The 27,865-nt window shown below is 49.5% G+C and overlaps 1 protein-coding gene across 4 annotated transcripts in view; it reads left to right on the top strand.

Annotated features, from left to right (window-relative positions):
* LOC139408272 (WD repeat-containing protein 7) overlaps nt 1–27,865 on the top strand; it is a 333,290-nt gene that overhangs the window by 268,623 nt on the left and 36,802 nt on the right. For all 4 annotated transcript variants that reach the window (XM_071151971.1, XM_071151970.1, XM_071151969.1 and 1 more), the window contains one exon: nt 7,928–8,114. In XM_071151971.1, coding sequence (XP_071008072.1) covers nt 7,928–8,114 — 187 coding nt within the window. The remainder of the gene's footprint in view (nt 1–7,927; nt 8,115–27,865) is intronic.

The following is a 27,865-nucleotide window of genomic DNA, read 5'->3' as shown; positions in this document are numbered from 1 at the left end:
TTTTCCCTTTTGTACTTGCACATAGAATGACATTTGAAATGTCTTTTTTAAAATGTTTTTACTGTTAATTTTGTTTAACTTTTCTTTATCATCTATGTTTCCAATAATAATAATAATTATTAAATAAAATAAATAATAATAATTCCAAATAAAACCCTTAAATTGAATTGAGAGAACGAGAGAGAGCGCTGTTAGGAACCTGTCATTACATTCACAACGGGACGTCTCCCCTCGACTAGCACCAATCATCTCAGTGATGGGGTTTGGTGTGTCTGTGTCTATGTGACTGAGAGACTGGCTGGGCTAATAGCCACGCTGCAATATCACAACATTTGACTGGAGCATAGTGCTTACAGGGAGTGATAACAGCACTTACCTCCCGAATGCAGCTGAATCACAGCATCCTTGTGGTTTTGATAATGGTGCCCATTTTATTACAATCTATTCTACTGTCTATGTGCTCTTTGGCGTGAGGGTTCCAGGTCGAGAGACGGACGGCGACGGAGACGGACAGGGACGGAAAAAGAAATTACCTTCTTTTTCTAAGAAAAGCTCATGTTTTTGTCCATTAAAATAACATGAAATTGATCAGAAATGCAGTGTAGACATTGTTAATGTTGTAAATTACTATTGTAGCTGGAAACGGCAGATTTTGTAAATGGAATATCTACATAGGCGTACAGAGGCCCATTATCAGCAACCATCACTCCTGTGTTCCAATGGCACGTTGTGTTAGCTAATCCAAGTTTCTCATTTTAAAAGGCTAATTGATCATTAGAAAACCCTTTTGCAATTATGTTAGCACAGCTGAAAACTGTTGTTTCTGATTAAAGAATAAATAAAACTGGTCTTCTTTAGGCTAGTTGAGTATCTGGAGCATCAGCATTTGTGGGTTCAATTACAGGCTCAAAATGGCCAGAAACAAAGACCTTTCTTCTGAAACTCGTCAGTCTATTCTTGTTCTGAGACATGAAGGATATTTATTCCATGCAAGAAATTGCCAAGAATCTTAAAATCTCGTACAACGCTCCCTTCACAGAACAGCACAAACTGGCTCTAACCAGAATAGAAAGAGGAGTGGGAGGCACAACTGAGCAAGAGGACAAGTACATTAGTGTCTAGTTTGAGAATTAGACGCCTCACAAGTTCTCAACTGGCAGCTTCATTCAATAGTACCCGCAAAACACCCGTCTCAACGTCAACAGTGAAGAGGCGACTCCGAGATACAGGCCTTCTAGGCAGAGTTGCAAAGAAAAATACATCTCAGACTGGCCATTAAAAAATAAAATATTAAGATTGGCAAAAGAACACAGACACTGGACAGAGGAACTTCTGCATAGAAGGCCAGCATCCCGAAGCACCCAGTTTATAATTCCATATGTCTAGGATACGTTATGTTATAATTCCGTTTATCTAGGATACGTTATGTTATAGTGTATTTCACTGTCCATCCTTTGGCTTCCATTCTCCATCCTAGCCAACACACACACCTTCCATCCTAGCCAACACACACCTTTCCATCCTAGCCAACACACACCTTCCATCCTAGCCAACAGACACCTTCCATCCTAGCCAACACACACCTTCCATCCTAGCCAACACACACCTTCCATCCTAGCCAACACACACCTTCCATCCTAGCCAACACACACACCTTCCATCCTAGCCAACACACACCTTCCATCCTAGCCAACACACACCTTCCATCCTAGCCAACACACACCTTCCATCCTAGCCAACACACACCTTCCATCCTAGCCAACACACACCTTCCATCCTAGCCAACACACACCTTTCCATCCTAGCCAACAGACACACCTTCCATCCTAGCCAACACACACCTTCCATCCTAGCCAACACACACCTTCCATCCTAGCCAATACACACCTTCCATCCTAGACTGAGTGACCAGCAGTTGTCATCACCCTCCCTCCTATCCCCCCTCCTCTCCCCCCTCCTCCCCCCTCCTCTCCCCCCCCTCCTCACCCCCCTCCTCTCCCCCCTCCTCTCCCCCCTCCTCTCCCCCCTCCTCTCCCCCCTCCTCACCCCCCATCCTCACCCCCCCCTCACCCCCCATCCTCACCCCCCATCCTCTCCCCCCTCCTCACCCCCCATCCTCACCCCCCATCCTCTCCCCCCTCCTCACCCCCCATCCTCTCCCCCCTCCTCTCCCTCCCTCCTCTCCTCTTCCTCCCCCTCTCAGACTGACCGCTAGCCATAGTGTGTGAGAAAGTGTGTGTCCGTAGCAGCAGTCTGTCCTGGTCTTCCCCTGTCTTCCCTCACAGCTGCCACAGATTTAAGGCTCTGGAGGGGGAAAAGGAAAATTCTCCTCCATTATGTCATCCTTTCTGGATAGATGATGTTACCACCTGATCAACTCTAGTCAAGACAACCAGCGTTAGCCCCTCCCTCGTTCTTCCAGCCCTACCTCCCTCCATCGTTCTTCCAACCCTCCCTCCATCGTTCTTCCAACCCTCCCTCCCGCCCTCCATCGTTCTTCCAACCCTCCCTCCCTCCCTCCATCGTTCTTCCAGCCCTCCCTCCCTCCATCGTTCTTCCAGCCCTCCCTCCCTCCATCGTTCGTCCAGCCCTCCCTCCCTCCTTCCATCCCTCCCTCCCTCCATTGTTCTTCCAGCCCTCCCTCCCTCCCTCCATTGTTCTTCCAGCCCTCCCTGCCTCCCTCCATCGTTCTTCCAGCCCTCCCTGCCTCCCTCCATCGTTCTTCCAGCCCTCCCTGCCTCCCTCCATCGTTCTTCCAGCCCTCCCTGCCTCCCTCCGTCGTTCTTCCAGCCCTCCCTGCCTCCCTCCGTCGTTCTTCCAGCCCTCCCTGCCTCCCTCCGTCGTTCTTCCAGCCCTCCCTGCCTCCCTCCGTCGTTCTTCCAGCCCTCCCTGCCTCCCTCCGTCGTTCTTCCAGCCCTCCCTCCTTCCATCCTAGCCAATACACACCTTCCATCCTAGACTGAGTGACCAGCAGTTGTCATCACCCTCCCTCCTATCCCCCCTCCTCTCCCCCCCTCCTCCCCTCCTCTCCCCCCCTCCTCCCCCCTCCTCTCACCCCCCTCTTCCCCCCTCCTCTCCCCCCCTCCTCTCCCCCCCTCCTCACCCCCCTCCTCACCCTCCTCTCCCCCCCTCCTCTCCCCCCTCCTCACCCCCCATCCTCTCCCCCCTCCTCTCCCCCCATCCTCTCCCCCCTCCTCTCCCTCCCTCCTCTCCTCTTCCTCCCCCTCTCAGACTGACCGCTAGCCATAGTGTGTGAGAGAGTGTGTGTCCGTAGCAGCAGTCTGTCCGGGTCTTCCCCTGTCTTCCCTCACAGCTGCCACAGATTTAAGGCTCTGGAGGGGGAAAAGGAAAATTCTCCTCCATTATGTCATCCTTTCTGGATAGATGATGTTACCACCTGATCAACTATAGTCAAGACTACCAGCGTTAGCCCCTCCCTCGTTCTTCCAACCCTCCCTCCCTCCCTGGATAGATGATGTTACCACCTGATCAACTCTAGTCAAGACAACCAGCGTTAGCCCCTCCCTCGTTCTTCCAGCCCTCCTCTCCCCCCCCTCCTCTCCCCTCTCCTCTTCCTCCCCCTCTCAGACTGACCGCTAGCCATAGTGTGTGAGAAAGTGTGTGTCCGTAGCAGCAGTCTGTCCTGGTCTTCCCCTGTCTTCCCTCACAGCTGCCACAGATTTAAGGCTCTGGAGGGGGAAAAGGAAAATTCTCCTCCATTATGTCATCCTTTCTGGATAGATGATGTTACCACCTGATCAACTCTAGTCAAGACAACCAGCGTTAGCCCCTCCCTCGTTCTTCCAGCCCTACCTCCCTCCATCGTTCTTCCAACCCTCCCTCCATCGTTCTTCCAACCCTCCCTCCCTCCCTCCATCGTTCTTCCAACCCTCCCTCCCTCCCTCCATCGTTCTTCCAGCCCTCCCTCCCTCCATCGTTCTTCCAGCCCTCCCTCCCTCCATCGTTCTTCCAGCCCTCCCTCCCTCCTTCCATCCCTCCCTCCCTCCATTGTTCTTCCAGCCCTCCCTCCCTCCTTCCATCCCTCCCTCCCTCCATTGTTCTTCCAGCCCTCCCTCCCTCCCTCCATTGTTCTTCCAGCCCTCCCTCCCTCCATTGTTCTTCCAGCCCTCCCTCCCTCCATCGTTCTTCCAGCCCTCCCTGCCTCCCTCCATCGTTCTTCTAGCCCTCCCTCCCTCCGTCGTTTTTCCAGCCCTCCCTCCCTCCGTCGTTCTTCCAGCCCTCCCTCCCTCCGTCGTTCTTCCAGCCCTCCCTCCCTCTGTCGTTCTTCCAGCCCTCCCTCCCTCCCTCTGTCGTTCTTCCAGCCCTCCCTCCCTCTGTCGTTCTTCCAGCCCTCCCTCCCTCCCTCTGTCGTTCTTCCAGCCCTCCCTCCCTCCCTCTGTCGTTCTTCCAGCCCTCCCTCCCTCCCTCTGTCGTTCTTCCAGCCCTCCCTCCCTCCCTCTGTCGTTCTTCCAGCCCTTCCTCCCTCCGTCGTTCTTCCAGCCCTCCCTCCCTCCATCGTTCTTCCAGCCCTCCCTCCTTCCCTCCGTCGTTCTTCCAGCCATCCCTCCCTCCGTCGTTCTTCCAGCCCTCCCTCCCTCCGTCGTTCTTCCAGCCCTCCCTCCCTCCGTCGTTCTTCCAGCCCTCCCTCCCTCTGTCGTTCTTCCAGCCCTCCCTCCCTCCGTCGTTCTTCCAGCCCTCCCTCCCTCCGTCGTTCTTCCAGCCCTCCCTCCCTCCGTCGTTCTTCCAGCCCTCCCTCCCTCTGTCGTTCTTCCAGCCCTCCCTCCCTCCGTCGTTCTTCCAGCCCTCCCTCCCTCCGTCGTTCTTCCAGCCCTCCCTCCCTCCGTCGTTCTTCCAGCCCTCCCTCCCTCCGTCGTTCTTCCAGCCCTCCCTCCCTCCGTCGTTCTTCCAGCCCTCCCTCCCTCCGTCGTTCTTCCAGCCCTCCCTCCCTCCGTCGTTCTTCCAGCCCTCCCTCCCTCCGTCGTTCTTCCAGCCCTCCCTCCCTCTGTCGTTCTTCCAGCCCTCCCTCCCTCCGTCGTTCTTCCAGCCCTCCCTCCCTCCGTCGTTCTTCCAGCCCTCCTTCCCTCCGTCGTTCTTCCAGCCCTCCCTCCCTCCGTCGTTCTTCCAGCCCTCCCTCCCTCCGTCGTTCTTCCAGCCCTCCCTCCCTCTGTCGTTCTTACAGCCCTCCCTCCGTCGTTCTTACAGCCCTCCCTCCCTCTGTCGTTCTTCCAGCCCTCCCTCCCTCTGTCGTTCTTCCAGCCCTCCCTCCCTCTGTCGTTCTTCCAGCCCTCCCTCCCTCTGTCGTTCTTCCAGCACTCCCTCCCTCCGTCGTTCTTCCAGCCCTCCCTCCCTCCGTCGTTCTTCCAGCCCTCCCTCCCTCCGTCGTTCTTCCAGCCCTCCTTCCCTCCGTCGTTCTTCCAGCCCTCCCTCCCTCCGTCGTTCTTCCAGCCCTCCCTCCCTCTGTCGTTCTTCCAGCCCTCCCTCCCTCTGTCGTTCTTCCAGCCCTCCCTCCCTCCGTTGTTCGTCCATCCTCTTTGCTATCTATCTATCCTTGGAGGTGTTCCACCACTCATAGAGCAATCTGTTCATAGTACATCTGACAGAGATACTTACAGACACCCACCCAGCCAGACAGACTAAAAGAACATGAACACACTGAAAAGGAAATTAATTCACAGAGTCATGAGACTCCGGTTCAATGGATAACAATCTACACGTCACGATTCATGCAAACAAGACAGCCTGCCAGCCAGTCATTCAAGGGCCTATTATTATCATCAGATAATATATTAATATAGCACTATAATAACATTATAAACCTGCTCTCTTCATCTGTCTCTGCCAAGACCTTCCAATCAGATCTATCTATTCACATTCCATACGGCGTTTAACCAATCGGGGGGGGGGGGGGGGGGGGGGGTCTAGCTGCTGGTCTCTTAATGGTCAATCTGGCCCTGCAGTGGTTCTCTCTCTCTCTCAAATGCCAGGTCATGTTTGAGTTGACCTCTGTGGAGGAGACAGTCCCTTCCGCTCTCCTCCCTCTCTCCTCCCTCTGTACCTCAGTGTGCTGATGCTGCTGAGGTGTGTGTGCGTGTGTGCGTGTGTGTGTGCGTGTGTGTGTGTGTGTGTGTGTGTGTGTGTGTGTGTGTGTGTGTGTGTGCGTGCGTAATAGTGGTCAATGGGTCAGTCCTCCTCCAGTCCCTTTCAATACTCAGCTCTACTGTCCAGTCTGTCGCCATTGTTGCCAATTAAATGACGCTGACAGTATTTCTGGTAGAGAGACACTGCAGTTTACAGTCAGGATGTGATATGACATAGTGATGTTAACAGTCAGATAGGATGTGATATGACATAGTGATGTTAACAGTTAGAAAGGATGTGATATGACATAGTTATAATATGTCTGTCTCCCCTCACAACACCAGTTATAATATGACTGTCTCCCTGACTGTCTCCCCTCACAACACTAGTTATAATATGACTGTCTCCCTGACTGTCTCCCCTCACAACACTAGTTATAATATGACTGTCTCCCCTCACAACACTAGTTATAATATGACTGTCTCCCTGACTGTCTCCTCTCACAACACTAGTTATAATATGACTGTCTCCCTGACTGTCTCCCCTCACAACACTAGTTATAATATGACTGTCTCCCTGACTCTCCCCTCACAACACCAGTTATAATATGACTGTCTCCCTGACTGTCTCCCCTCACAACACTAGTTATAATATGACTGTCTCCCTGACTGTCTCCCCTCACAACACTAGTTATAATATGACTGTCTCCCTGACTGTCTCCTCTCGCAACACTAGTTATAATATGACTGTCTCCCTGACTGTCTCCCCTCACAACACTAGTTATAATATGACTGTCTCCCTGACTGTCTCCTCTCGCAACACTAGTTATAATATGACTGTCTCCCTGACTGTCTCCCCTCACAACACTAGTTATAATATGACTGTCTCCTCTCACAACCATAGTTATAATATGACTGTCTCCCTGACTGTCTCCCGTCACAACACTAGTTATAATATGTCTGTCTCCTCTCACAACACTAGTTATAATATGACTGTCTCCCTGACTGTCTCCCCTCACAACACTAGTTATAATATGACTGTCTCCCTGACTGTCTCCCCTCACAACACTAGTTATAATATGACTGTCTCCCCTCACAAAACTAGTTATAATATGACTGTCTCCTCTCACAACACTAGTTATAATATGACTGTCTCCTCTCACAACACTAGTTATAAAATGACTGTCTCCTCTCACAACACTAGTTATAATATGACTGTCTCCTCTCACAACACCAGTTATAATATTACTTTCTCCCTGACTGTCTCCTCTCACAACACTAGTTATAATATGACTGTCTCCCCTCACAACACTAGTTATAATATGACTGTCTCCCCTCACAACACCAGTTATAATATTACTGTCTCCCTGACTGTCACCCCTCACAACACTAGATATAATATGTCTGTCTCCTCTCACATTATGTTGGTCAGACAGACCTGGAGTACGCTGGCCTTTACACCATCTCAGAGGAGAAACAAGGCTTTTGGACAGTAGGAGACACTTTGATCAATATGTTGTACTGAACACACACACACACACACACACACACACCACCAACAGAGAAACCACTTGCTGATCAAACAAACACACACACACCACCACCAATTCACCTGTCAAGCCCTACGATTAAACTCCAACATCCTCAGTCTGTTGACAGATTCTGACAGCTGTTGACCTTGACAACAACAACACAATGAAAACACACACCAAGAGGAGTATATTAGTTAACCACTGTAATGTACAGATAGATAGATATATGTTGTTGCTGTTTGTTCTTAGTTGTCTTTGTTATTGTTGTTGACTGTTTATTGTTATTGATGTTGACTGTTGTTGTTTCGACTCCTCCAGGTAAGGCCCTGACGTTCCTCCTCCTGCAACCCCCCAGCCCCAAGATGCCCCCCCACAGCACCATCCGCCGTACAGCCATAGACCTGATTGGTCGAGGCTTCACCGTGTGGGAGCCTTATATGGACGTGTCCGCTGTTCTCATGGGACTACTGGAGCTGTGTGCTGACGCAGAGAAACAGCTGGCCAAGTGAGTGGAGAGTACAGACACACACACACAGACACAGACACACACACAGACACACAGACACATACACACACACACACACAGAGACACAGACACATACACACACACACACACACACACGCATGCGCACAGACGCGCACACACGCGTGCGCACACGCACACACACGCGTGCGTCCACCCTGGTCCACACCCTGGTCCACACCCTGGTCCACACCCTGGTGCCTGCTTTACTCCGTCTCCCTTCCAAGATGTCTGCCAGACAGACATCACACAGCAGGACGGGCTGCCTGCCTGCACAGCGTCTGACACACTGAATGATGAAACCACGGCTGTAATGTGATTGGGCAGCTTTAATATGATGTAATGATGTCTGCCTTGTTGGATGACAGGCAGAGAGGAGACCTTTCTGTGTAGAGTAGAACATATCTGTCTGATTGCCTAACCCCCCCCCCACACACACACACACACACAACCCCTAACCTACCCCTCACAGCCCCGCAAACAAGGTTACCCCCGGCAGCGAGACAACCAATGAAAAATACTACCAACATCAGATTATGCAATTAAGATGAAACCCTATCTTAACAAATTTGTTTTGAGTATAAATATGTCTGCCTTTTTTCGTGTTGCGTGTGCTAATACGGTTAGTCCAAAATGGCAGTCATTTTTCAGGGTTTATTAGCTAACGTAGAGAGAGGAGAAGAGAGAGGCTGAGAGAGAGCACCAGGCGAGGCGACCCCATGGATGAAGGGGGGAGAGAGGTAGGTAGAGAGAGAGAGTAAGAGAGGTAGGTAGAGAGAGAGAGAGAGAGGTAGGTAGAGAGAGAGAGGGAGGGAGAGCCAGGGGACCTCATGGATGCAGAGAGAGAGAGAGGTAGGTATAGAGAGAGAGAGAGAGAGAGAAGTAGGTATAGAGAGAGTGAGAGAGAGAGGTAGGTATAGAGAGAGTGAGAGAGGTAGATGGAGAGAGAGTGAGAGAGGTAGGTAGAGAGTGAGAGAGAGAGAGAGCGAGACAGGGGACCCCATGGATGCAGAGAGAGAGAGGTCCTAGCCTTCCTCCTGTCGATGAGTTGGTGGGTGGTGGGACACAATGCAGATAGCCCGGTTAGCCAATGTGCGGGAGCACTGGTTGGTCGGGCCAATAGAACTTATAGTTAAATTGACTATGCATATAAGATAAACAGAGAGTAGCAGCAGTGTAAAAGAGGGGTTGGGGGGGGGGGGAACACACAATGCAAATAGTTTGGGTAACCATTTGGTTACCTGTTCAGGAGTCTTATGGCTTGGGGGTAAAAACCATTGAGAAGCCTTTTTGTCCAAGACTTGGTACTCCGGTACCGCTTGCCATGCGGTGGTAGAGAGAACAGTCTGTGGCTGGGGTCTTTGACAATTTTTAGGGCCTTCCTAAAAAGTCCTGGCTGGCAGGCAGCCCTCTGTAGTGCCTTGCGGTCGGAGGCCGATGAATTGCCGTACCAGGCAGTGATGCAACCGGTCAGGATGCTCTCGATGTTGCAGCTGTAGAACCTCTTGAGGATCTGGGGACCCCATGCCAAATTTTTTAGCTTCCTGATGGGGCATAGGCTTTGTCGTGCCCTCTTCATGACTGTCTTGGTGTGTTTGGACCATTCTAGTTTGTTGTTGATGTGGACACCAAGGAACTTGAAGCTCTCAACCTGCTCCACTTCAGCCCAGTCGATGATAATGGGGACGTGCTCGGTCCTCCTTTTCCTGTAGTCCACAATCATCTCCTTAGTCTTGGTTAAATTGAGGGATAGGTTGTTATTCTGGCACCACCCGGCCAGGTCTCTGACCTCCTCCCTATAGGCTGTCTTGTCGTTGTCAGTGATCAGGCCTACCACTGTTGTGTTGTCTGCAAACTTAATGATGGTGTTGGAGTCGTGCCTGGCCATGCAGTCGTGGGTGAACAGGGAGTACAGGAGGAGACTTAGCACGCACCCCTGGGGAGCTACAGTGTTGAGGATCAGTGTTGTTACCTACCACCTGGGGGCGGCCTGTCAGGAAGTCCAGGATCCAGTTGCAGAGGGAGGTGTTCATTCCCTTGTTCCTTAGCTTAGTGATGAGCTTTGAGGGCACTATGGTGTTGAACGCTGAGCTGTAGACAATGAATAGCATTCTCACATAGGTGTTCCTTTTGTCCAGGTGGGAAAGGGTAGTGTGGAGTGCAATAGAGATCACATCATCTGTGGATCTGTTAGGGCGGTATACAAATTGGAGTGGGTGTAGGGTTTCTGGGATAATGGTTTTGATGTGAGCCATGACCAGCCTTTCAAAGAACTTCATGGCTACAGATGTGAGTGCTACGGGTCTGTAGTAATTTATTTAGGCAGGTTGCCTTTGTGTTCTTGGGCACAGAGACTATGATGGTCTGCTTGAAACATGTTGGTATTACAGACTCAATCAGAGACATGTTGAAAATGTCAGTGAAGACACCTGCCAGTTGTTCAGCACATTCTCGGAGCACACGTCCTGGTAATCCGTCTGGCCCCGCAGCCTTGTGTATGTTGACCTGTTTAAAGGTCTTACTCACGTCGGCTATGGCGAGAGTGATCACACAGTCGTCCGGAACAGCTGATGCTCTCATGCATGCCTCAGTGTTGCTTGCCTCGAAGCGAGCATAGAAGTGATTTAGCTCGTCTGGGAGGCTCGTGTCACTGGGCAGTTCTCGGCTGTGCTTCCCTTTGTAGTCTGTAATAGTTTGCTAGCCCTGCCACATCCGACGAGCGTCGGAGCCGATGTGGTACGACTCGATCTTAGTCCTGTATTGACGCTTTGCCTGTTTGATGGTTCGTCGAAGGGCATAGCAGGATTTCTTGTAAGCTTCCGGGTTAGAGTCCAGCTCCTTGAAAGCGGCAGCTCTGCCCTTTAGCTCAGTGAGGAGGTTGCATGTAATCCATGGCTTCTGGTTGGGGTATGTACGTACAGTCACTGTGGGGACGACGTTCTTAATGCACTTATTGATAAAGCCAGTGACTGATGTGGTGTACTCCTCAATGCCATCGGAAGAATCCCAGAACATGTTCCAGTCTGCAAAACAGTCCTGTAGTTTAGCATCTGCTTCATCTGACCACTTTTTAATAGGCCGAGTCACTGGTGCTTCCTGATTAAATTTTTGCTTGTAAGCAGGAATCAGGAGGACAGAGTTGTGGTCGGATTTACCATTGAGTCATTGAGTGGATGATGATGATGGTGCTCTCTTTGACCTGTGACCCCACACGAAACGTGTCGGGGGGGGGGTGTTAGTCATGTTTGTGTGTATCAGTGCTCGTCTCTGTCCTGTAGGCTTAGTCTCTCCCCTGAAGGAAGTTACCACTAGTCTAGCTGATATATCTCTCTCTCCCTGTCTCTCTCTCCGTCTCTCTCTCCCTGTCTCTCTCTCCGTCTCTCTCTCCCTGTCTCTCTCACTCTCTCGCTGTGTCTCTTTCTCTCTCTCTCACCTGTGTCTCTCTCCCTGTGTGTCTCTCTCTCTCCCTGTGTGTCTCTCACTCTCGCTGTCTCTCTCTCCCTGTCTCTCTCTCTCGCTGTCTCTCTCGCTGTTTCTCTCTCCGTCTCTCTCTCCGTCTCTCTCTCTGTCCCTCTCTCGCTGTGTCTCTCTCTCCGTCTCTCTCGCTGTGTCTCGCTCTCTCTCGCTGTCTCTCTCGCTGTCTCTCTCTCCGTCTCTCTCGCTGTCTCTCTCTCCGTCTCTCTCTCCGTCTCTCTCGCTGTGTCTCTCTCTCTCTCGCTGTGTCTCGCTCTCTCTCGCTGTCTCTCTCTCTCTCGCTGTGTCTCTCTCTCTCTCGCCTGTGTCTCTCTCTCGCCTGTGTCTCTCTTTCTCTCTCTCGCCTGTGTCTCTCTTTCTCTCTCTCTCGCCTGTCTCTCTCTTTCTCTCTCTCGCCTGTGTCTCTCTCTCTCGCCTGTCTCTCTCTCTCTCGCTGTGTCTCTCTCTCCGTCTCACTCGCTGTGTCTCGCTCTCTCTCGCTGTCTCTCTCACTGTCTCTCTCTCCGTCTCTCTCTCTGTCTCTCTCTCTGTCCCTCTCTTGCTGTGTCTCTCTCTCTGTCTCTCTCGCTGTGTCTCGCTCTCTCTCGCTGTCTCTCTCTCTCTCTCTCGCTGTGTCTCTCTCTCTCTCTCTCTCGCCTGTGTCTCTCTCTCGCCTGTGTCTCTCTTTCTCTCTCTCTCGCCTGTGTCTCTCTTTCTCTCTCTCTCGCCTGTGTCTCTCTCTCTCTCGCCTGTCTCTCTCTCTCTCGCCTGTCTCTCTCTCTCTCGCCTGTGTCTCTCTCTCTCTCTCTCGCTGTGTCTCTCTCTGTCTCTCTCTCGCGGTGTGTCTCGCTCTCTCTCGCTGTGTCTCGCTCTCTCTCGCTGTGTCTCGCTCTCTCTCGCTGTGTCTCGCTCTCTCTCGCTGTGTCTCGCGCTCTCTCTCGCTGTGTCTCGCTCTCTCTCTCGCTGTGTCTCGCTCTCTCTCGCTGTGTCTCGCTCTCTCTCGCTGTGTCTCGCTCTCTCTCGCTGTGTCTCGCTCTCTCTCGCTGTGTCTCGCTCTCTCTCGCTGTGTCTCGCTCTCTCTCCCGCTGTGTCTCGCTCTCTCTCCCGCTGTCTCTCTCTCGCTGTTTCTCTCTCTCTCGCTGTCTCTCTCTCTCGCTGTCTCTCTCTCTCGCTGTCTCTCTCTCTCGCTGTCTCTCTCTCTCGCTGTCTCTCTCTCTCGCTGTCTCTCTCTCTCGCTGTCTCTCTCTCTCGCTGTCTCTCTCGCTGTCTCTCTCTCTGTCCGTCTCTCTCTCCGTCCCTCTCTTTCCGTCTCTCTCGGTGTGTCTCGCTCTCTCTCGCTGTGTCTCTCACTCTCTCGCTGTCTCTCTCGCTGTGTCTCTCTCTCTCTCTCGCTGTGTCTCTCTCTCTCTCGCCTGTGTCTCTCTCTCTCGCCTGTGTCTCTCTCTCTCGCCTGTGTCTCTCTCTCTCGCCTGTGTCTCTCTCTCTCGCCTGTGTCTCTCTCTCGCCTGTGTCTCTCTCTCTCGCCTGTGTCTCTCTTTCTCTCGCCTGTGTCTCTCTTTCTCTCGCCTGTGTCTCTCTTTCTCTCGCCTGTGTCTCTCTTTCTCTCTCTCTCGCCTGTCTCTCTCTCTCTCTCGCTGTCTCTCTCTCTCTCTCGCTGTCTCTCTCTCTCTCTCGCTGTCTCTCTCTCTCTCTCTCGCTGTGTCTCTCTCTCTCTCTCGCTGTGTCTCTCTCTCTCTCTCGCTGTGTCTCTCTCTCTCTCTCGCTATGTCTCTCTCTCTCTCGCGGTGTCTCTCTCTCTCGCTGTGTCTCTCTCTCTCGCTGTGTCTCTCTCTCTCGCTGTGCCTCTCTCTCGCTGTGTCTCTCTCTGTCTGTCTGTGTGTGTGTGTTGTCTTTCTCTCTGATGCCTGATGTTCAAGCATTGCTCAAGGTCTTTTGCATTCCTGTCACACACTGGCTCACCTCTGGGGAGAAAGGAGATGGGCATTTAGAGAAATGGAGAGAAAAGCTGATTTCATATTTGCTGTAGAGTCCATAGGGGAACCACTGAGGAGTCAGGTTGAGGAGAGATTGAGGAGTCAGGTTGAGGAGAGATTGAGGAGTCAGGTTGAGGAGTCAGGTTGAGGAGAGATTGAGGAGCCAGGTTGAGGAGGGATTGAGGAGCCAGGTTGAGGAGGGATTGAGGAGTCAGGTTGAGGAGGGATTGAGGAGTCAGGTTGAGGAGTCAGGTTGAGGAGGGATTGAGGAGTCAGGTTGAGGAGGGATTGAGGAGTCAGGTTGATGAGGGATTGAGGAGTCAGGTTGAGGAGGGATTGAGGAGTCAGGTTGAGGAGGGATTGAGGAGTCAGGTTGAGGATGGATTGAGGAGTCGGGTTGAGGAGAGATTGATTAGTCGGGTTGAGGAGTCGGGGTGAGGTGGGACTGAGGAGTCGGGTTGAGGTGGGACTGAGGAGTCGGGTTGAGGTGGGACTGAGGAGTCGGGTTGAGGTGGGACTGAGGAGTCGGGTTGAGGTGGGACTGAGGAGTCGGGTTGAGGTGGGACTGAGGAGTCGGGTTGAGGTGGGACTGAGGAGTCGGGTTGAGGTGGGACTGAGGAGTCGGGTTGAGGTGGGACTGAGGAGTCGGGTTGAGGAGGGACTGAGGAGTCTGGTTGAGGAGGGACTGAGGAGTCTGGTTGAGGAGGGACTGAGGAGTCTGGTTGAGGAGGGACTGAGGAGTCTGGTTGAGGAGGGACTGAGGAGTCTGGTTGAGGAGGGACTGAGGAGTCTGGTTGAGGAGGGACTGAGGAGTCTGGTTGAGGAGGGACTGAGGAGTCTGGTTGAGGAGGGACTGAGGAGTCTGGTTGAGGAGGGACTGAAGAGTCTGGTTGAGGAGGGACTGAAGAGTCTGGTTGAGGAGAGATTGATGAGTCTGGTTGAGGAGAGATTGAGGAGTCAGGTTGAGGAGGGATTGAGGAGTCAGGTTGAGGAGAGATTGAGGAGCCAGGTTAAGGAGAGATTGAGGAGCGATTGAGGAGTCAGGTTGAGGAGGGATTGAGGAGTCAGGTTGAGGAGGGATTGAGGAGTCAGGTTGAGGAGAGATTGATTAGTCGGGTTGAGGAGTCTGGTTGAGGTGGAACTGAGGAGTCGGGTTGAGGTGGGACTGAGGAGTCGGGTTGAGGAGGGACTGAGGAGTCTGGTTGAGGAGGAACTGAGGAGTCGGGTTGAGGTGGGACTGAGGAGTCGGGTTGAGGAGGGACTGAGGAGTCGGGTTGAGGAGGGACTGAGGAGTCTGGTTGAGGAGGGACTGAGGAGTCGGGTTGAGGAGGGACTGAGGAGTCGGGTTGAGGAGGGACTGAGGAGTCGGGTTGAGGAGGGACTGAGGGGTCGGGTTGAGGAGGGACTGAGGGGTCGGGTTGAGGAGGGACTGAGGGGTCGGGTTGAGGAGGGACTGAGGAGTCGGGTTGAGGAGGGACTGAGGAGTCGGGTTGAGGAGGGACTGAGGAGGCGGGTTGAGGAGGGACTGAGGAGTCGGGTTGAGGAGGGACTGAGGAGTCGGGTTGAGGAGGGATTTGAGAAACGAGGTTGAGGAGGGATTGAGGAGCCAGGTTGATGAGGGGAGTTGTGAAGCCGGTCTAGACAGACACAGTTACAGACAGACACCTTTGTGCTGCGTTACAGAGAGAGTTGTCTTTGTCTCAGTAGTACGACACCACCCCTTGTGAGCCTAACAAAACCACTATCTCCCTTCTTCTCTCTGTGTGGAGGTGGTGACATTTTTTACATTTTATTTTCACCTTTATTTAACCAGTTAGGCTAGTTGAGAACACGTTCTCATTTACAACTGCTACCTGGCGACCTTTGCTTGATACAGTATATATAATGCTGTATGTGTTATCATCTATGTGTTAACAAGTGGAGTATTTAGCTCCTTACGGTACTGTACCCTCCCTCCTCTGTATAGAAGATGGGCTGGCTGGGCTCTTACCGTAACGCCTCCCTCCCTCCTCTCTATAGAAGATGGGCTGGCTGGGCTCTTACCGTAACGCCTCCCTCCCTCCTCTGTATAGAACATGGGCTGGCTGGGCTCTTACCGTAACGCCTCCCACCTCTCTATAGAAGATGGGCTGGCTGGGCTCTTACCGTAACGCCTCCCTCCCTCCTCTGTATAGAACATGGGCTGGCTGGGCTCTTACCGTAACGCCTCCCACCTCTCTATAGAAGATGGGCTGGCTGGGCTCTTACCGTAACGCCTCCCTCCCTCCTCTCTATAGAAGATGGTCTGGCTGGGCTCTTACCGTTATGCCTCCCTCCCTCCTCTGTATAGAACATGGGCTGGCTGGGCTCTTACCGTAACGCCTCCCACCTCTCTATAGAAGATGGGCTGGCTGGGCTCTTACCGTAACGCCTCCCTCCCTCCTCTGTATAGAACATGGGCTGGCTGGGCTCTTACCGTAACGCCTCCCACCTCTCTATAGAAGATGGGCTGGCTGGGCTCTTACCGTAACGCCTCCCTCCTTCCTCTCTATAGAAGATGGTCTGGCTGGGCTCTTACCGTTATGCCTCCCTCCCTCCTCTGTATAGAACTTGGGCTGGCTGGGCTCTTACCGTAACGCCTCCCACCTCTCTATAGAAGATGGGCTGGCTGGGCTCTTACCGTAACGCCTCCCTCCCTCCTCTGTATACAACATGGGCTGGCTGGGCTCTTACCGTAACGCCTCCCTCCCTCCTCTGTATACAACATGGGCTGGCTGGGCTCTTACCGTAACGCCTCCCACCTCTCTATAGAAGATGGGCTGGCTGGGCTCTTACCGTAACGCCTCCCTCCCTCCTCTCTATAGAAGATGGTCTGGCTGGGCTCTTACCGTAACGCCTCCCTCCCTCCTCTGTATAGAACATGGGCTGGCTGGGCTCTTACCGTAACGCCTCCCTCCCTCCTCTCTATAGAAGATGGTCTGGCTGGGCTCTTACCGTAACGCCTCCCTCCCTCCTCTCTATAGAACATGGGCTGGCTGGGCTCTTACCGTAACGCCTCCCTCCCACCTCTCTATAGAAGATGGTCTGGCTGGGCTCTTACCGTTATGCCTCCCTCCCTCCTCTCTATAGAACATGGGCTGGCTGGGCTCTTACCGTAACGCCTCCCTCCCTCCTCTGTATAGAAGATGGGCTGGCTGGGCTCTTACCGTAACGCCTCCCTCGGTACTGTACGGGGGCTTCTGTCTTGGGAAATACATTACGAAGTCATTGATCAGGTATTGGCAGGAGGATCGGCCTGATGCTGACGGAGACACTGAGTCCGTCTGTCTGTCTGTTCATTTACAACCAATAAATCACGCTGATACATCGCGGTGTGTGTGTGTCTATGTCCTGCCTCTCCTACTGTTACTACGGCATTTAGCCGAGTGGTGAAGAGCATTCTGCCAGGAACTGAAAAGTCTCTCGTTCGAATCCCCGAGCCGGCAAGGTGTAAAACTCAGTGATCCTGCCCTTGAGCAAAGGCAATTAACCTTGAACAACAACTGCCCCCCCTGGTGCTGATGACATGGGTTAAGGGAGTCCCCCCCCCCCCAAACACACCTCTGATTCAGGGGGTTTGGGTTGGTAAGACACATTTCAGTTGAATGCTACTGACTAGGTATCCCCCTTTCCTTTCCTACATAGCTGCAATTCAAAAACCACACAAAATAACATCTATCAATTTAGACAAAGATTTTATTTGCACATTGGATACTTTCGCCAAATATCTCAAAATGATGATTGATCTAGATTATATAAACGTATAAAATGTACAGTACCGGTCAAAAGTTTGGACACACCTACTCATTCAAGGGTTTTTCTTTATTTTTACTATTTTCTACATTTTAGAATAATAGTGAAGACATCAAAACTATGAAATAACACATGTGGAATCATGAAGTAACTCGAAAGTATATTTTGTTTTTATATTTTAGTTTCTTCAAAGTTTTGCCTTGATGACAGATTTGCACCGTCTTGGCGTTCTCTCAACGAATTAAATCACTGACAAGTGTCACCAGCGAAGCACCATCACACCTCCTCCTCCATGCTTCACGGTGGCAACCACACTTGCGGAGATCATCCGTTCACCTACTCTGCGTCTCACAAAGACACGGCGGTTGGAACCAAAAGTCTCAAATTTGGACTCATCCAGAGCAAAGGACCGATTTCCACCAGTCTAATGTCCATTGCTCGTGTTTCTTGGCTCAAGCAAGTCTCTTCTTCTTATTGGTGTCCTTTAGTAGTGGTTTCTTTGCAGCAATTCAACCATGAAGGCCTGATTCACTCAGTCTCCTCTGAACAGCTGATGCTGAGATGTATCTGTTTCTTGAACTCTGTGAAGCATTTATTTGGGCTGCAATTTCTGAGGCTGGTAACTCTAATGAACTTATCCTCTGCATCAGAGGTAACTCTGGGTCTTCCAGTTTCATTATAGTGCTTGATGGTTTTTGCGACTGCACTTGAAGAAAGTTCTTGAAATGTTCCATATTGAGTTGACCTTCATGTCTTAAAGTAATGATGGACTGTCATTTCTCTTTGCTTATTTGAGCTGTTCGTGCCATAATATGGGCTTGGTCGTTTACCAAATAGGGCTATCTTCTGTATTACCACCCCTAATTTGTCACAACACATCTGATTGTCTCAAACGCAATAAGAAGGAAAGAAATTCCACACATTAACTTTTAAGAAGGCACACCTGTTAATTGAAATGCATTCCAGGTGACTACCTCATGAAGCTGGTTGAGAGAATGCCAAGAGTGTGCAAAGCTGTCAAGGCAAAAAGGGTAGCTACGTTGAAGAAACTAAAATATAAATATACTTTTTTGGTTACTTCATGATTCCAAATGTGTTACGTAATAGTTGTGATGTTATTCTACAATGTAGAAAATGTAGAAAAACCCTTGAATGAGGCGTGTCCAAACTTTTCACTGGTTCTGTAAATCAAACTATCAGGTGTTTCATTATTACTTGAGCAGCCATATAGGTACACCTTACAGTGTGTGTAGTTATTGTATGTTTTGCTGTAGTCATGAAGCCAGCCTCTGATGCTTTGTCCTGCTATCTCCCACTACCTCTCTAAGTCTAATTATCTGGCCTGAATACATCGACACCCATCAGGCTGGTCAGGGCAGGGCAGGAATGGGCAGGGCTGGGCTGGGCTGGAATGGGCTGGTCAGGGATTGGCTGGGCTGGTCAGGGATGGGCTGGAATGGGCTGGTCAGGGATTGGCTGGGCTGGTCAGGGATGGGCTGGTCAGGGATGATCAGGGCAGGAATGGGCTGGGCTGGGCAGGGCTGCGATGGGCTGGTCAGGGATGGGCAGGGCAGGAATGGGCTGGGCAGGGCTGGGCTGGGATGGTCAGGGATGGTTAGGGATGGGCTGGAATGGGCTGGTCAGGGATTGGCTGGGCTGGTCAGGGATGGGCTGGTCAGGGATGGTCAGGGCAGGAATGGGCTGGGCTGGGCTTGGCAGGGCAGGGCTGCGATGGGCTGGTCAGGGATGGGCAGGGCAGGAATGGGCTGGGCAGGGCTGGGCTGGGATGGTCAGGGATGGTTAGGGATGGTCAGGGCTGGTTAGGGCTGGTCAGGGATGGTCAGGGCTGGTTAGGGATGGTCAGGGCTGGTTAGGGATGGTCAGGGCTGGTTAGGGATGGGCAGGGATGGGCTGGTCAGGGCAGGGATGGGCTGGTCAGGGATGGTCAGGGATGGTCAGGGCTGGTTAGGGATGGTTAGGGATGGTCAGGGCTGGTTAGGGCTGGGCAGGGCTGGTCAGGGCAGGGATGGGATGGTCAGGGCTGGTCAGGGATGGTCAGGATGGTTAGGGCTGGTCAGGGCTGGTTAGAGCTGGTCAGGGATGGTCAAGGATGGTCAGGGCTGGTCAGGGATGGTCAGGGCTGGTTAGGGATGGTCGGGTCAGGTTAGGGATGGTCAGGGATTGCACATGAATTTCCTATTCTAAAACACAAGTATAGGTGGCACTGTGGTTAAGCCTATTGTCTGAACACCTCTCTCTCTCTGTCTCTCGCTCTTGCTCGCTCTCTCTCTCTGTCTCTTGCTCTCCCCCAGCCATTTATGCTTTAATTATTAGACCGTCATGTTGAGCTGAAACACTATGGCTGGCTTGAACAATTGTGTTTGTGTGTGAGGCACTGTGTCACAGTCTAACACCTGGTAGCGCTGCTAACAGTCTAACACCTGGTACCGCTGCTATACAGGCTAACAGTCTAACACCTGGTACCGCTGCTATACAGGCTAACTAACAGGCTAACGCCTGGTTCCGCTGCTACACAGGCTAACAGGCTAACGCCTGGTTCCGCTGCTTTCTAAATCAAATTTTACTGCTTCCATGAGTTACTTGATGTGGAATAGAGTTCCATGTAGTCATGGCTCTATGTAGTACTGTGTGCCTTCCATAGTCTGTTCTGGACTTGGGGACTGTGAAGAGACCTCTTGTGGCATGTCTTGTGCGGTATGCATGGGTGTCTGAGCTGTGTGCTAGTAGTTTAGACAGACAGCTCGGTGTATTCGATGTATAGGATTTCATATATATATATATGAAATCCTATTGGATATCACAGGGCCTATACCTGACTGGACAGAGGGAGAAAGAGAGATATGAAGTCCTATTGGATATCACAGGGCCTATACCTGACTGGACAGAGAGAGAGAGATATGAAATCCTATTGGATATCACAGGGCCTATACCTGACTGGACAGAGAGAGATATGAAGTCCTATTGGATATCACAGGGCCTATACCTGACTGGACAGAGAGAGAGAGAGAGAGATATGAAATCCTATTGGATATCACAGGGCCTATACCTGACTGGACAGAGAGAGAGAGATATGAAATCCTATTCGATATCACAGGGCCTATACCTGACTGGACAGAGACTGAGAGAGAGATATGAAGTCCTATTGGATATCACAGGGCCTATACCTGACTGGACAGAGAGAGAGAGAGAGATATGAAATCCTATTGGATATCACAGGGCCTATACCTGACTGGACAGAGAGAGAGAGAGAGATATGAAATCCTATTGGATATCACAGGGCCTATACCTGACTGGACAGAGAGAGAGAGATATGAAATCCTATTGGATATCACAGGGCCTATACCTGACTGGACAGAGAGAGAGAGAGAGATATATGAAATCCTATTGGATATCACAGGGCCTATACCCCACTGGACAGAGAGAGAGATATGAAATCCTATTGGATATCACAGAGCCTATACCCCACTGGACAGAGAGAGAGAGATATGAAGTCCTATTGGATATCACGGGGCCTATACCCCACTGGACAGAGAGAGAGATATGAAGTCCTATTGGATATCACGGGGCCTATACCCCACTGGACAGAGAGAGAGATATGAAGTCCTATTGGATATCACGGGGCCTATACCCCACTGGAGAGAGGGAGAGAAATGTGAGGAGAAATACAACATTACACACACACTACACCGACACACACACTACACCGACACACACTGCGCGGACACACACACACCGACACACACTGCGCGGACACACACACACCGACACACACACACACACGGCCGGTCTGCTCATTAGTCAGGATTCAGATTTTATTTTTAGGTGAGCACTAATGCCGCCCTGTGGTAAGCAGTGCCCACTTAGTCAAAGGGGCCCAAAATGCGAATCTTGTCCATTCCCAGCATGCATCTGTGCTGTTGGAGGGATACATCGCTGCTGCGCTCCACTAACAGTCCGTCAAAATAATATCATCTAACATCAATCATGTAGCAGATACAGGATGTGGTAGAAAGACTATGTGGCCTTTTCTGTAGCCTTCAGGCTGGAGATAAAATGGATGACAATGGAATGAGATGGACACATCATGCATTTTACATCATGCAGGTTTCTCCAATCATATAGCCTAACCTGGATGGTGGCCAATCATATAGCCTAACCTGAATGTTGGCCAATCAAATAGCCTAACCTGAATGGTGGCCAATCATATAGCCTAACCTGAATGGTGGCCAATCAAATAGCCTAACCTGAATGGTGGCCAATCAAATAGCCTAACCTGAATGGTGGCCAATCATATAGCCTAACCTGGATGGTGGCCAATCAAATAGCCTAACCTGAATGGTGGCCAATCATATAGCCTAACCTGGATGGTGGCCAATCATATAGCCTAACCTGGATGGTGGCCAATCATATAGCCTAACCTGAATGGTGGCCAATCAAATAGCCTAACCTGAATGGTGGCCAATCATATAGCCTAACCTGAATGGTGGCCAATCATATAGCCTAACCTGAATGGTGGCCAATCATATAGCCTAACCTGAATGGTGGCCAATCATATAGCCTAACCTGGATGGTGGCCAATCATATAGCCTAACCTGAATGGTGGCCAATCATATAGCCTAACCTGAATGGTGGCCAATCAAATAGCCTAACCTGAATGGTGGCCAATCATATAGCCTAACCTGAATGGTGGCCAATCATATAGCCTAACCTGAATGGTGGCCAATCAAATAGCCTAACCTGAATGGTGGCCAATCATATAGCCTAACCTGAATGGTGGCCAATCATATAGCCTAACCTGAATGGTGGCCAATCATATAGCCTAACCTGAATGGTGGCCAATCATATAGCCTAACCTGAATGGTGGCCAATCATATAGCCTAACCTGGATGGTGGCCAATCATATAGCCTAACCTGAATGGTGGCCAATCAAATAGCCTAACCTGAATGGTGGCCAATCATATAGCCTAACCTGAATGGTGGCCAATCATATAGCCTAACCTGAATGGTGGCCAATCATATAGCCTAACCTGAATGGTGGCCAATCATATAGCCTAACCTGAATGGTGGCCAATCAAATAGCCTAACCTGAATGGTGGCCAATCAAATAGCCTAACCTGAATGGTGGCCAATCAAATAGCCTAACCTGAATGGTGGCCAATCAAATAGCCTAACCTGGATGGTGGCCAATCATATAGCCTAACCTGAATGGTGGCCAATCAAATAGCCTAACCTGGATGGTGGCCAATCATATAGCCTAACCTGAATGGTGGCCAATCATATAGCCTAACCTGAATGGTGGCCAATCAAATAGCCTAACCTGAATGGTGGCCAATCATATAGCCTAACCTGGATGGTGGCCAATCAAATAGCCTAACCTGAATGGTGGCCAATCATATAGCCTAACCTGGATGGTGGCCAATCATATAGCCTAACCTGAATGGTGGCCAATCAAATAGCCTAACCTGAATGGTGGCCAATCATATAGCCTAACCTGAATGGTGGCCAATCATATAGCCTAACCTGAATGGTGGCCAATCATATAGCCTAACCTGAATGGTGGCCAATCATATAGCCTAACCTGAATGGTGGCCAATCATATAGCCTAACCTGGATGGTGGCCAATCATATAGCCTAACCTGAATGGTGGCCAATCATATAGCCTAACCTGAATGGTGGCCAATCAAATAGCCTAACCTGAATGGTGGCCAATCATATAGCCTAACCTGAATGGTGGCCAATCAAATAGCCTAACCTGAATGGTGGCCAGTCATATAGCCTAACCTGAATGGTGGCCAATCATATAGCCTAACCTGAATGGTGGCCAATCATATAGCCTAACCTGAATGGTGGCCAATCATATAGCCTAACCTGGATGGTGGCCAATCATATAGCCTAACCTGAATGGTGGCCAATCATATAGCCTAACCTGAATGGTGGCCAATCAAATAGCCTAACCTGAATGGTGGCCAATCATATAGCCTAACCTGAATGGTGGCCAATCATATAGCCTAACCTGAATGGTGGCCAATCATATAGCCTAACCTGAATGGTTGCCAATCATATAGCCTAACCTGAATGGTGGCCAATCAAATAGCCTAACCTGAATGGTGGCCAATCAAATAGCCTAACCTGAATGGTGGCCAATCAAATAGCCTAACCTGGATGGTGGCCAATCATATAGCCTAACCTGAATGGTGGCCAATCAAATAGCCTAACCTGAATGGTGGCCAATCATGTAGCCTAACCTGGATGGTGGCCAATCATATAGCCTAACCTGAATGGTGGCCAATCATATAGCCTAACCTGAATGGTGGCCAATCAAATAGCCTAACCTGAATGGTGGCCAATCAAATAGCCTAACCTGAATGGTGGCCAATCAAATAGCCTAACCTGAATGGTGGCCAATCAAATAGCCTAACCTGGATGGTGGCCAATCATATAGCCTAACCTGAATGGTGGCCAATCAAATAGCCTAACCTGGATGGTGGCCAATCATATAGCCTAACCTGAATGGTGGCCAATCATATAGCCTAACCTGAATGGTGGCCAATCAAATAGCCTAACCTGAATGGTGACCAATCAAATAGCCTAACCTGAATGGTGGCCAATCAAATGGCCTAACCTGGATGGTGGCCAATCATATAGCCTAACCTGAATGGTGGCCAATCAAATAGCCTAACCTGAATGGTGGCCAATCATGTAGCCTAACCTGGATGGTGTCCAATCATGTAGCCTAACCTGAATGGTGGCCAATCATGTAGCCTAACCTGAATGGTGGCCAATCAAATAGCCTAACCTGAATGGTGGCCAATCAAATAGCCTAACCTGAATGGTGGCCAATCAAATAGCCTAACCTGAATGGTGGCCAATCAAATAGCCTAACCTGAATGGTGGCCAATCAAATAGGGATGGTGGCCAATCATATAGCCTAACCTGAATGGTGGCCAATCAAATAGCCTAACCTGGATGGTGGCCAATCATATAGCCTAACCTGGATGGTGGCCAATCATATAGCCTAACCTGGATGGTGGCCAATCATATAGCCTAACCTGGATGGTGGCCAATCAAATAGCCTAACCTGGATGGTGGCTAATCAAATAGCCTAACCTGGATGGTGGCCAATCATATAGCCTAACCTGAATGGTGGCCAATCATATAGCCTAACCTGAATGGTGGCCAATCATATAGCCTAACCTGAATGGTGGCCAATCAAATAGCCTAACCTGAATGGTGGCCAATCATATAGCCTAACCTGAATGGTGGCCAATCAAATAGCCTAACCTGAATGGTGGCCAATCAAATAGCCTAACCTGGATGGTGGCCAATCAAATAGCCTAACCTGGATGGTGGCCAATCAAATAGCCTAACCTGGATGGTGGCCAATCATATAGCCTAACCTGGATGGTGGCCAATCAAATAGCCTAACCTGGATGGTGGCCAATCAAATAGCCTAACCTGAATGGTGGCCAATCAAATAGCCTAACCTGGATGGTGGCCAATCAAATAGCCTAACCTGAATGGTGGCCAATCAAATAGCCTAACCTGGATGGTGGCCAATCAAATAGCCGAACCTGGATGGTGGCCAATCAAATAGCCTAACCTGGATGGTGGCCAATCAAATAGCTTAACCTGGATGGTGGCCAATCAAATAGCCTAACCTGAATGGTGGCCAATCATATAGCCTAACCTGAATGGTGGCCAATCAAATAGCCTAACCTGAATGGTGGCCAATCAAAATAGCCTAACCTGGATGGTGGCCAATCAAATAGCCTAACCTGGATGGTGGCCAATCAAATAGCCTAACCTGAATGGTGGCCAATCAAATAGCCTAACCTGAATGGTGGCCAATCAAATAGCCTAACCTGAATGGTGGCCAATCAAATAGCCTAACCTGGATGGTGGCCAATCAAATAGCCTAACCTGGATGGTGGCCAATCATATAGCCTAAGCTGGATGGTGGCCAATCAAATAGCCTAACCTGGATGGTGGCCAATCAAATAGCCTAACCTGGATGGTGGCCAATCAATTAGCCTAACCTGGATGGTGGCCAATCAAATAGCCTAACCTGAATGGTGGCCAATCAAATAGCCTAACCTGGATGGTGGCCAATCATATAGCCTAACCTGGATGGTGGCCAATCAATTAGCCTAACCTGGATGGTGGCCAATCAAATAGCCTAACCTGAATGGTGGCCAATCAAATAGCCTAACCTGGATGGTGGCCAATCAAATAGCCTAACCTGAATGGTGGCCAATCAAATAGCCTAACCTGGATGGTGGCCAATCAAATAGCCTAACCTGGATGGTGGCCAATCAAATAGCCTAACCTGGATGGTGGCCAATCAAATAGCCTAACCTGGATGGTGGCCAATCAAATAGCCTAACCTGGATGGTGGCCAATCAAATAGCCTAACCTGAATGGTGGCCAATCATATAGCCTAACCTGAATGGTGGCCAATCAAATAGCCTAACCTGAATGGTGGCCAATCAAATAGCCTAACCTGGATGGTGGCCAATCAAATAGCCTAACCTGGATGGTGGCCAATCAAATAGCCTAACCTGAATGGTGGCCAATCAAATAGCCTAACCTGGATGGTGGCCAATCAAACAGCCTAACCTGAATGGTGGCCAATCAAATAGCCTAACCTGGATGGTGGCCAATCAAATAGCCTAACCTGGATGGTGGCCAATCAAATAGCCTAACCTGGATGGTGGCCAATCAAATAGCCTAACCTGGATGGTGGCCAATCAAATAGCCTAACCTGGATGGTGGCCAATCATATAGCCTAACCTGGATGGTGGCCAATCAAATAGCCTAACCTGAATGGTGGCCAATCATATAGCCTAACCTGAATGGTGGCCAATCAAATTTTAAAATGTGCTGACATGTTAACAAACAACATATGCTAAAAACAGGACAGGTCAAAGTGAAATGGACAATATGGAATCAGTCTACTAGTGGTTTTAATATGGAATCAGTCTACTAGTGGTTTTAATATGGAATCAGTCTACTAGTGGTTTTAATATGGAATCAGTCTACTAGTGGTTTTAATATGGAATCAGTCTACTAGTGGTTTTAATATGGAATCAGTCTACTAGTGGTTTTAATATGGAATTGGACAATCAGTCTACTAGTGGTTTTAATATGGAATCAGTCTACTAGTGGTTTTAATATGGAATCAGTCTACTAGTGGTTTTAATATGGAATCAGTCTACTCTTGGTTTTAATATGGAATCAGTCTACTAGTGGTTTTAATATGGAATCAGTCTACTAGTGGTTTTAATATGGAATGGGACAATCAGTCTACTAGTGGTTTTAATATGGAATCAGTCTACTAGTGGTTTTAATATGGAATCAGTCTACTAGTGGTTTTAATATGGAATGGGACAATCAGTCTACTAGTGGTTTTAATATGGAATCAGTCTACTAGTGGTTTTAATATGGAATCAGTCTACTAGTGTTTTTAATATTGAATCAGTCTACTAGTGGTTTTAATATGGAATCAGTCTACTAGTGGTTTTAATATGGAATCAGTCTACTAGTGGTTTTAATATGGAATCAGTCTACTAGTGGTTTTAATATGGAATCAGTCTACTAGTGGTTTTAATATGGAATCAGTCTACTAGTGGTTTTAATATGGAATCAGTCTACTAGTTGTTTTAATATGGAATCAGTCTACTAGTGGTTTTAATATGGAATCAGTCTACTAGTGGTTTTAATATGGAATCAGTCTACTAGTGGTTTTAATATGGAATCAGTCTACTAGTGGTTTTAATATGGAATGGGACAATCAGTCTACTAGTGGTTTTAATATGGAATGGGACAATCAGTCTACTAGTGGTTTTAATATGGAATGGGACAATCAGTCTACTAGTGGTTTTAATATGGAATCAGTCTACTAGTGGTTTTAATATGGAATCAGTCTACTAGTGGTTTTAATATGGAATCAGTCTACTAGTGGTTTTAATATGGAATTGGACAATCAGTCTACTAGTGGTTTTAATATGGAATCAGTCTACTAGTGGTTTTAATATGGAATCAGTCTACTAGTGGTTTTAATATGGAATCAGTCTACTCTTGGTTTTAATATGGAATCAGTCTACTAGTGGTTTTAATATGGAATCAGTCTACTAGTGGTTTTAATATGGAATGGGACAATCAGTCTACTAGTGGTTTTAATATGGAATCAGTCTACTAGTGGTTTTAATATGGAATCAGTCTACTAGTGGTTTTAATATGGAATGGGACAATCAGTCTACTAGTGGTTTTAATATGGAATCAGTCTACTAGTGGTTTTAATATGGAATCAGTCTACTAGTGTTTTTAATATTGAATCAGTCTACTAGTGGTTTTAATATGGAATCAGTCTACTAGTGGTTTTAATATGGAATCAGTCTACTAGTGGTTTTAATATGGAATCAGTCTACTAGTGGTTTTAATATGGAATCAGTCTACTAGTGGTTTTAATATGGAATCAGTCTACTAGTGGTTTTAATATGGAATCAGTCTACTAGT

Source organism: Oncorhynchus clarkii, chromosome 5, assembly GCF_045791955.1.
Source record: "Oncorhynchus clarkii lewisi isolate Uvic-CL-2024 chromosome 5, UVic_Ocla_1.0, whole genome shotgun sequence".
Taxonomy (NCBI): Eukaryota; Metazoa; Chordata; class Actinopteri; order Salmoniformes; family Salmonidae; genus Oncorhynchus; species Oncorhynchus clarkii.
The sequence above is the reverse complement of the archived record's forward strand: the minus strand, read 5'-3'. Positions and strand labels throughout refer to the sequence as shown.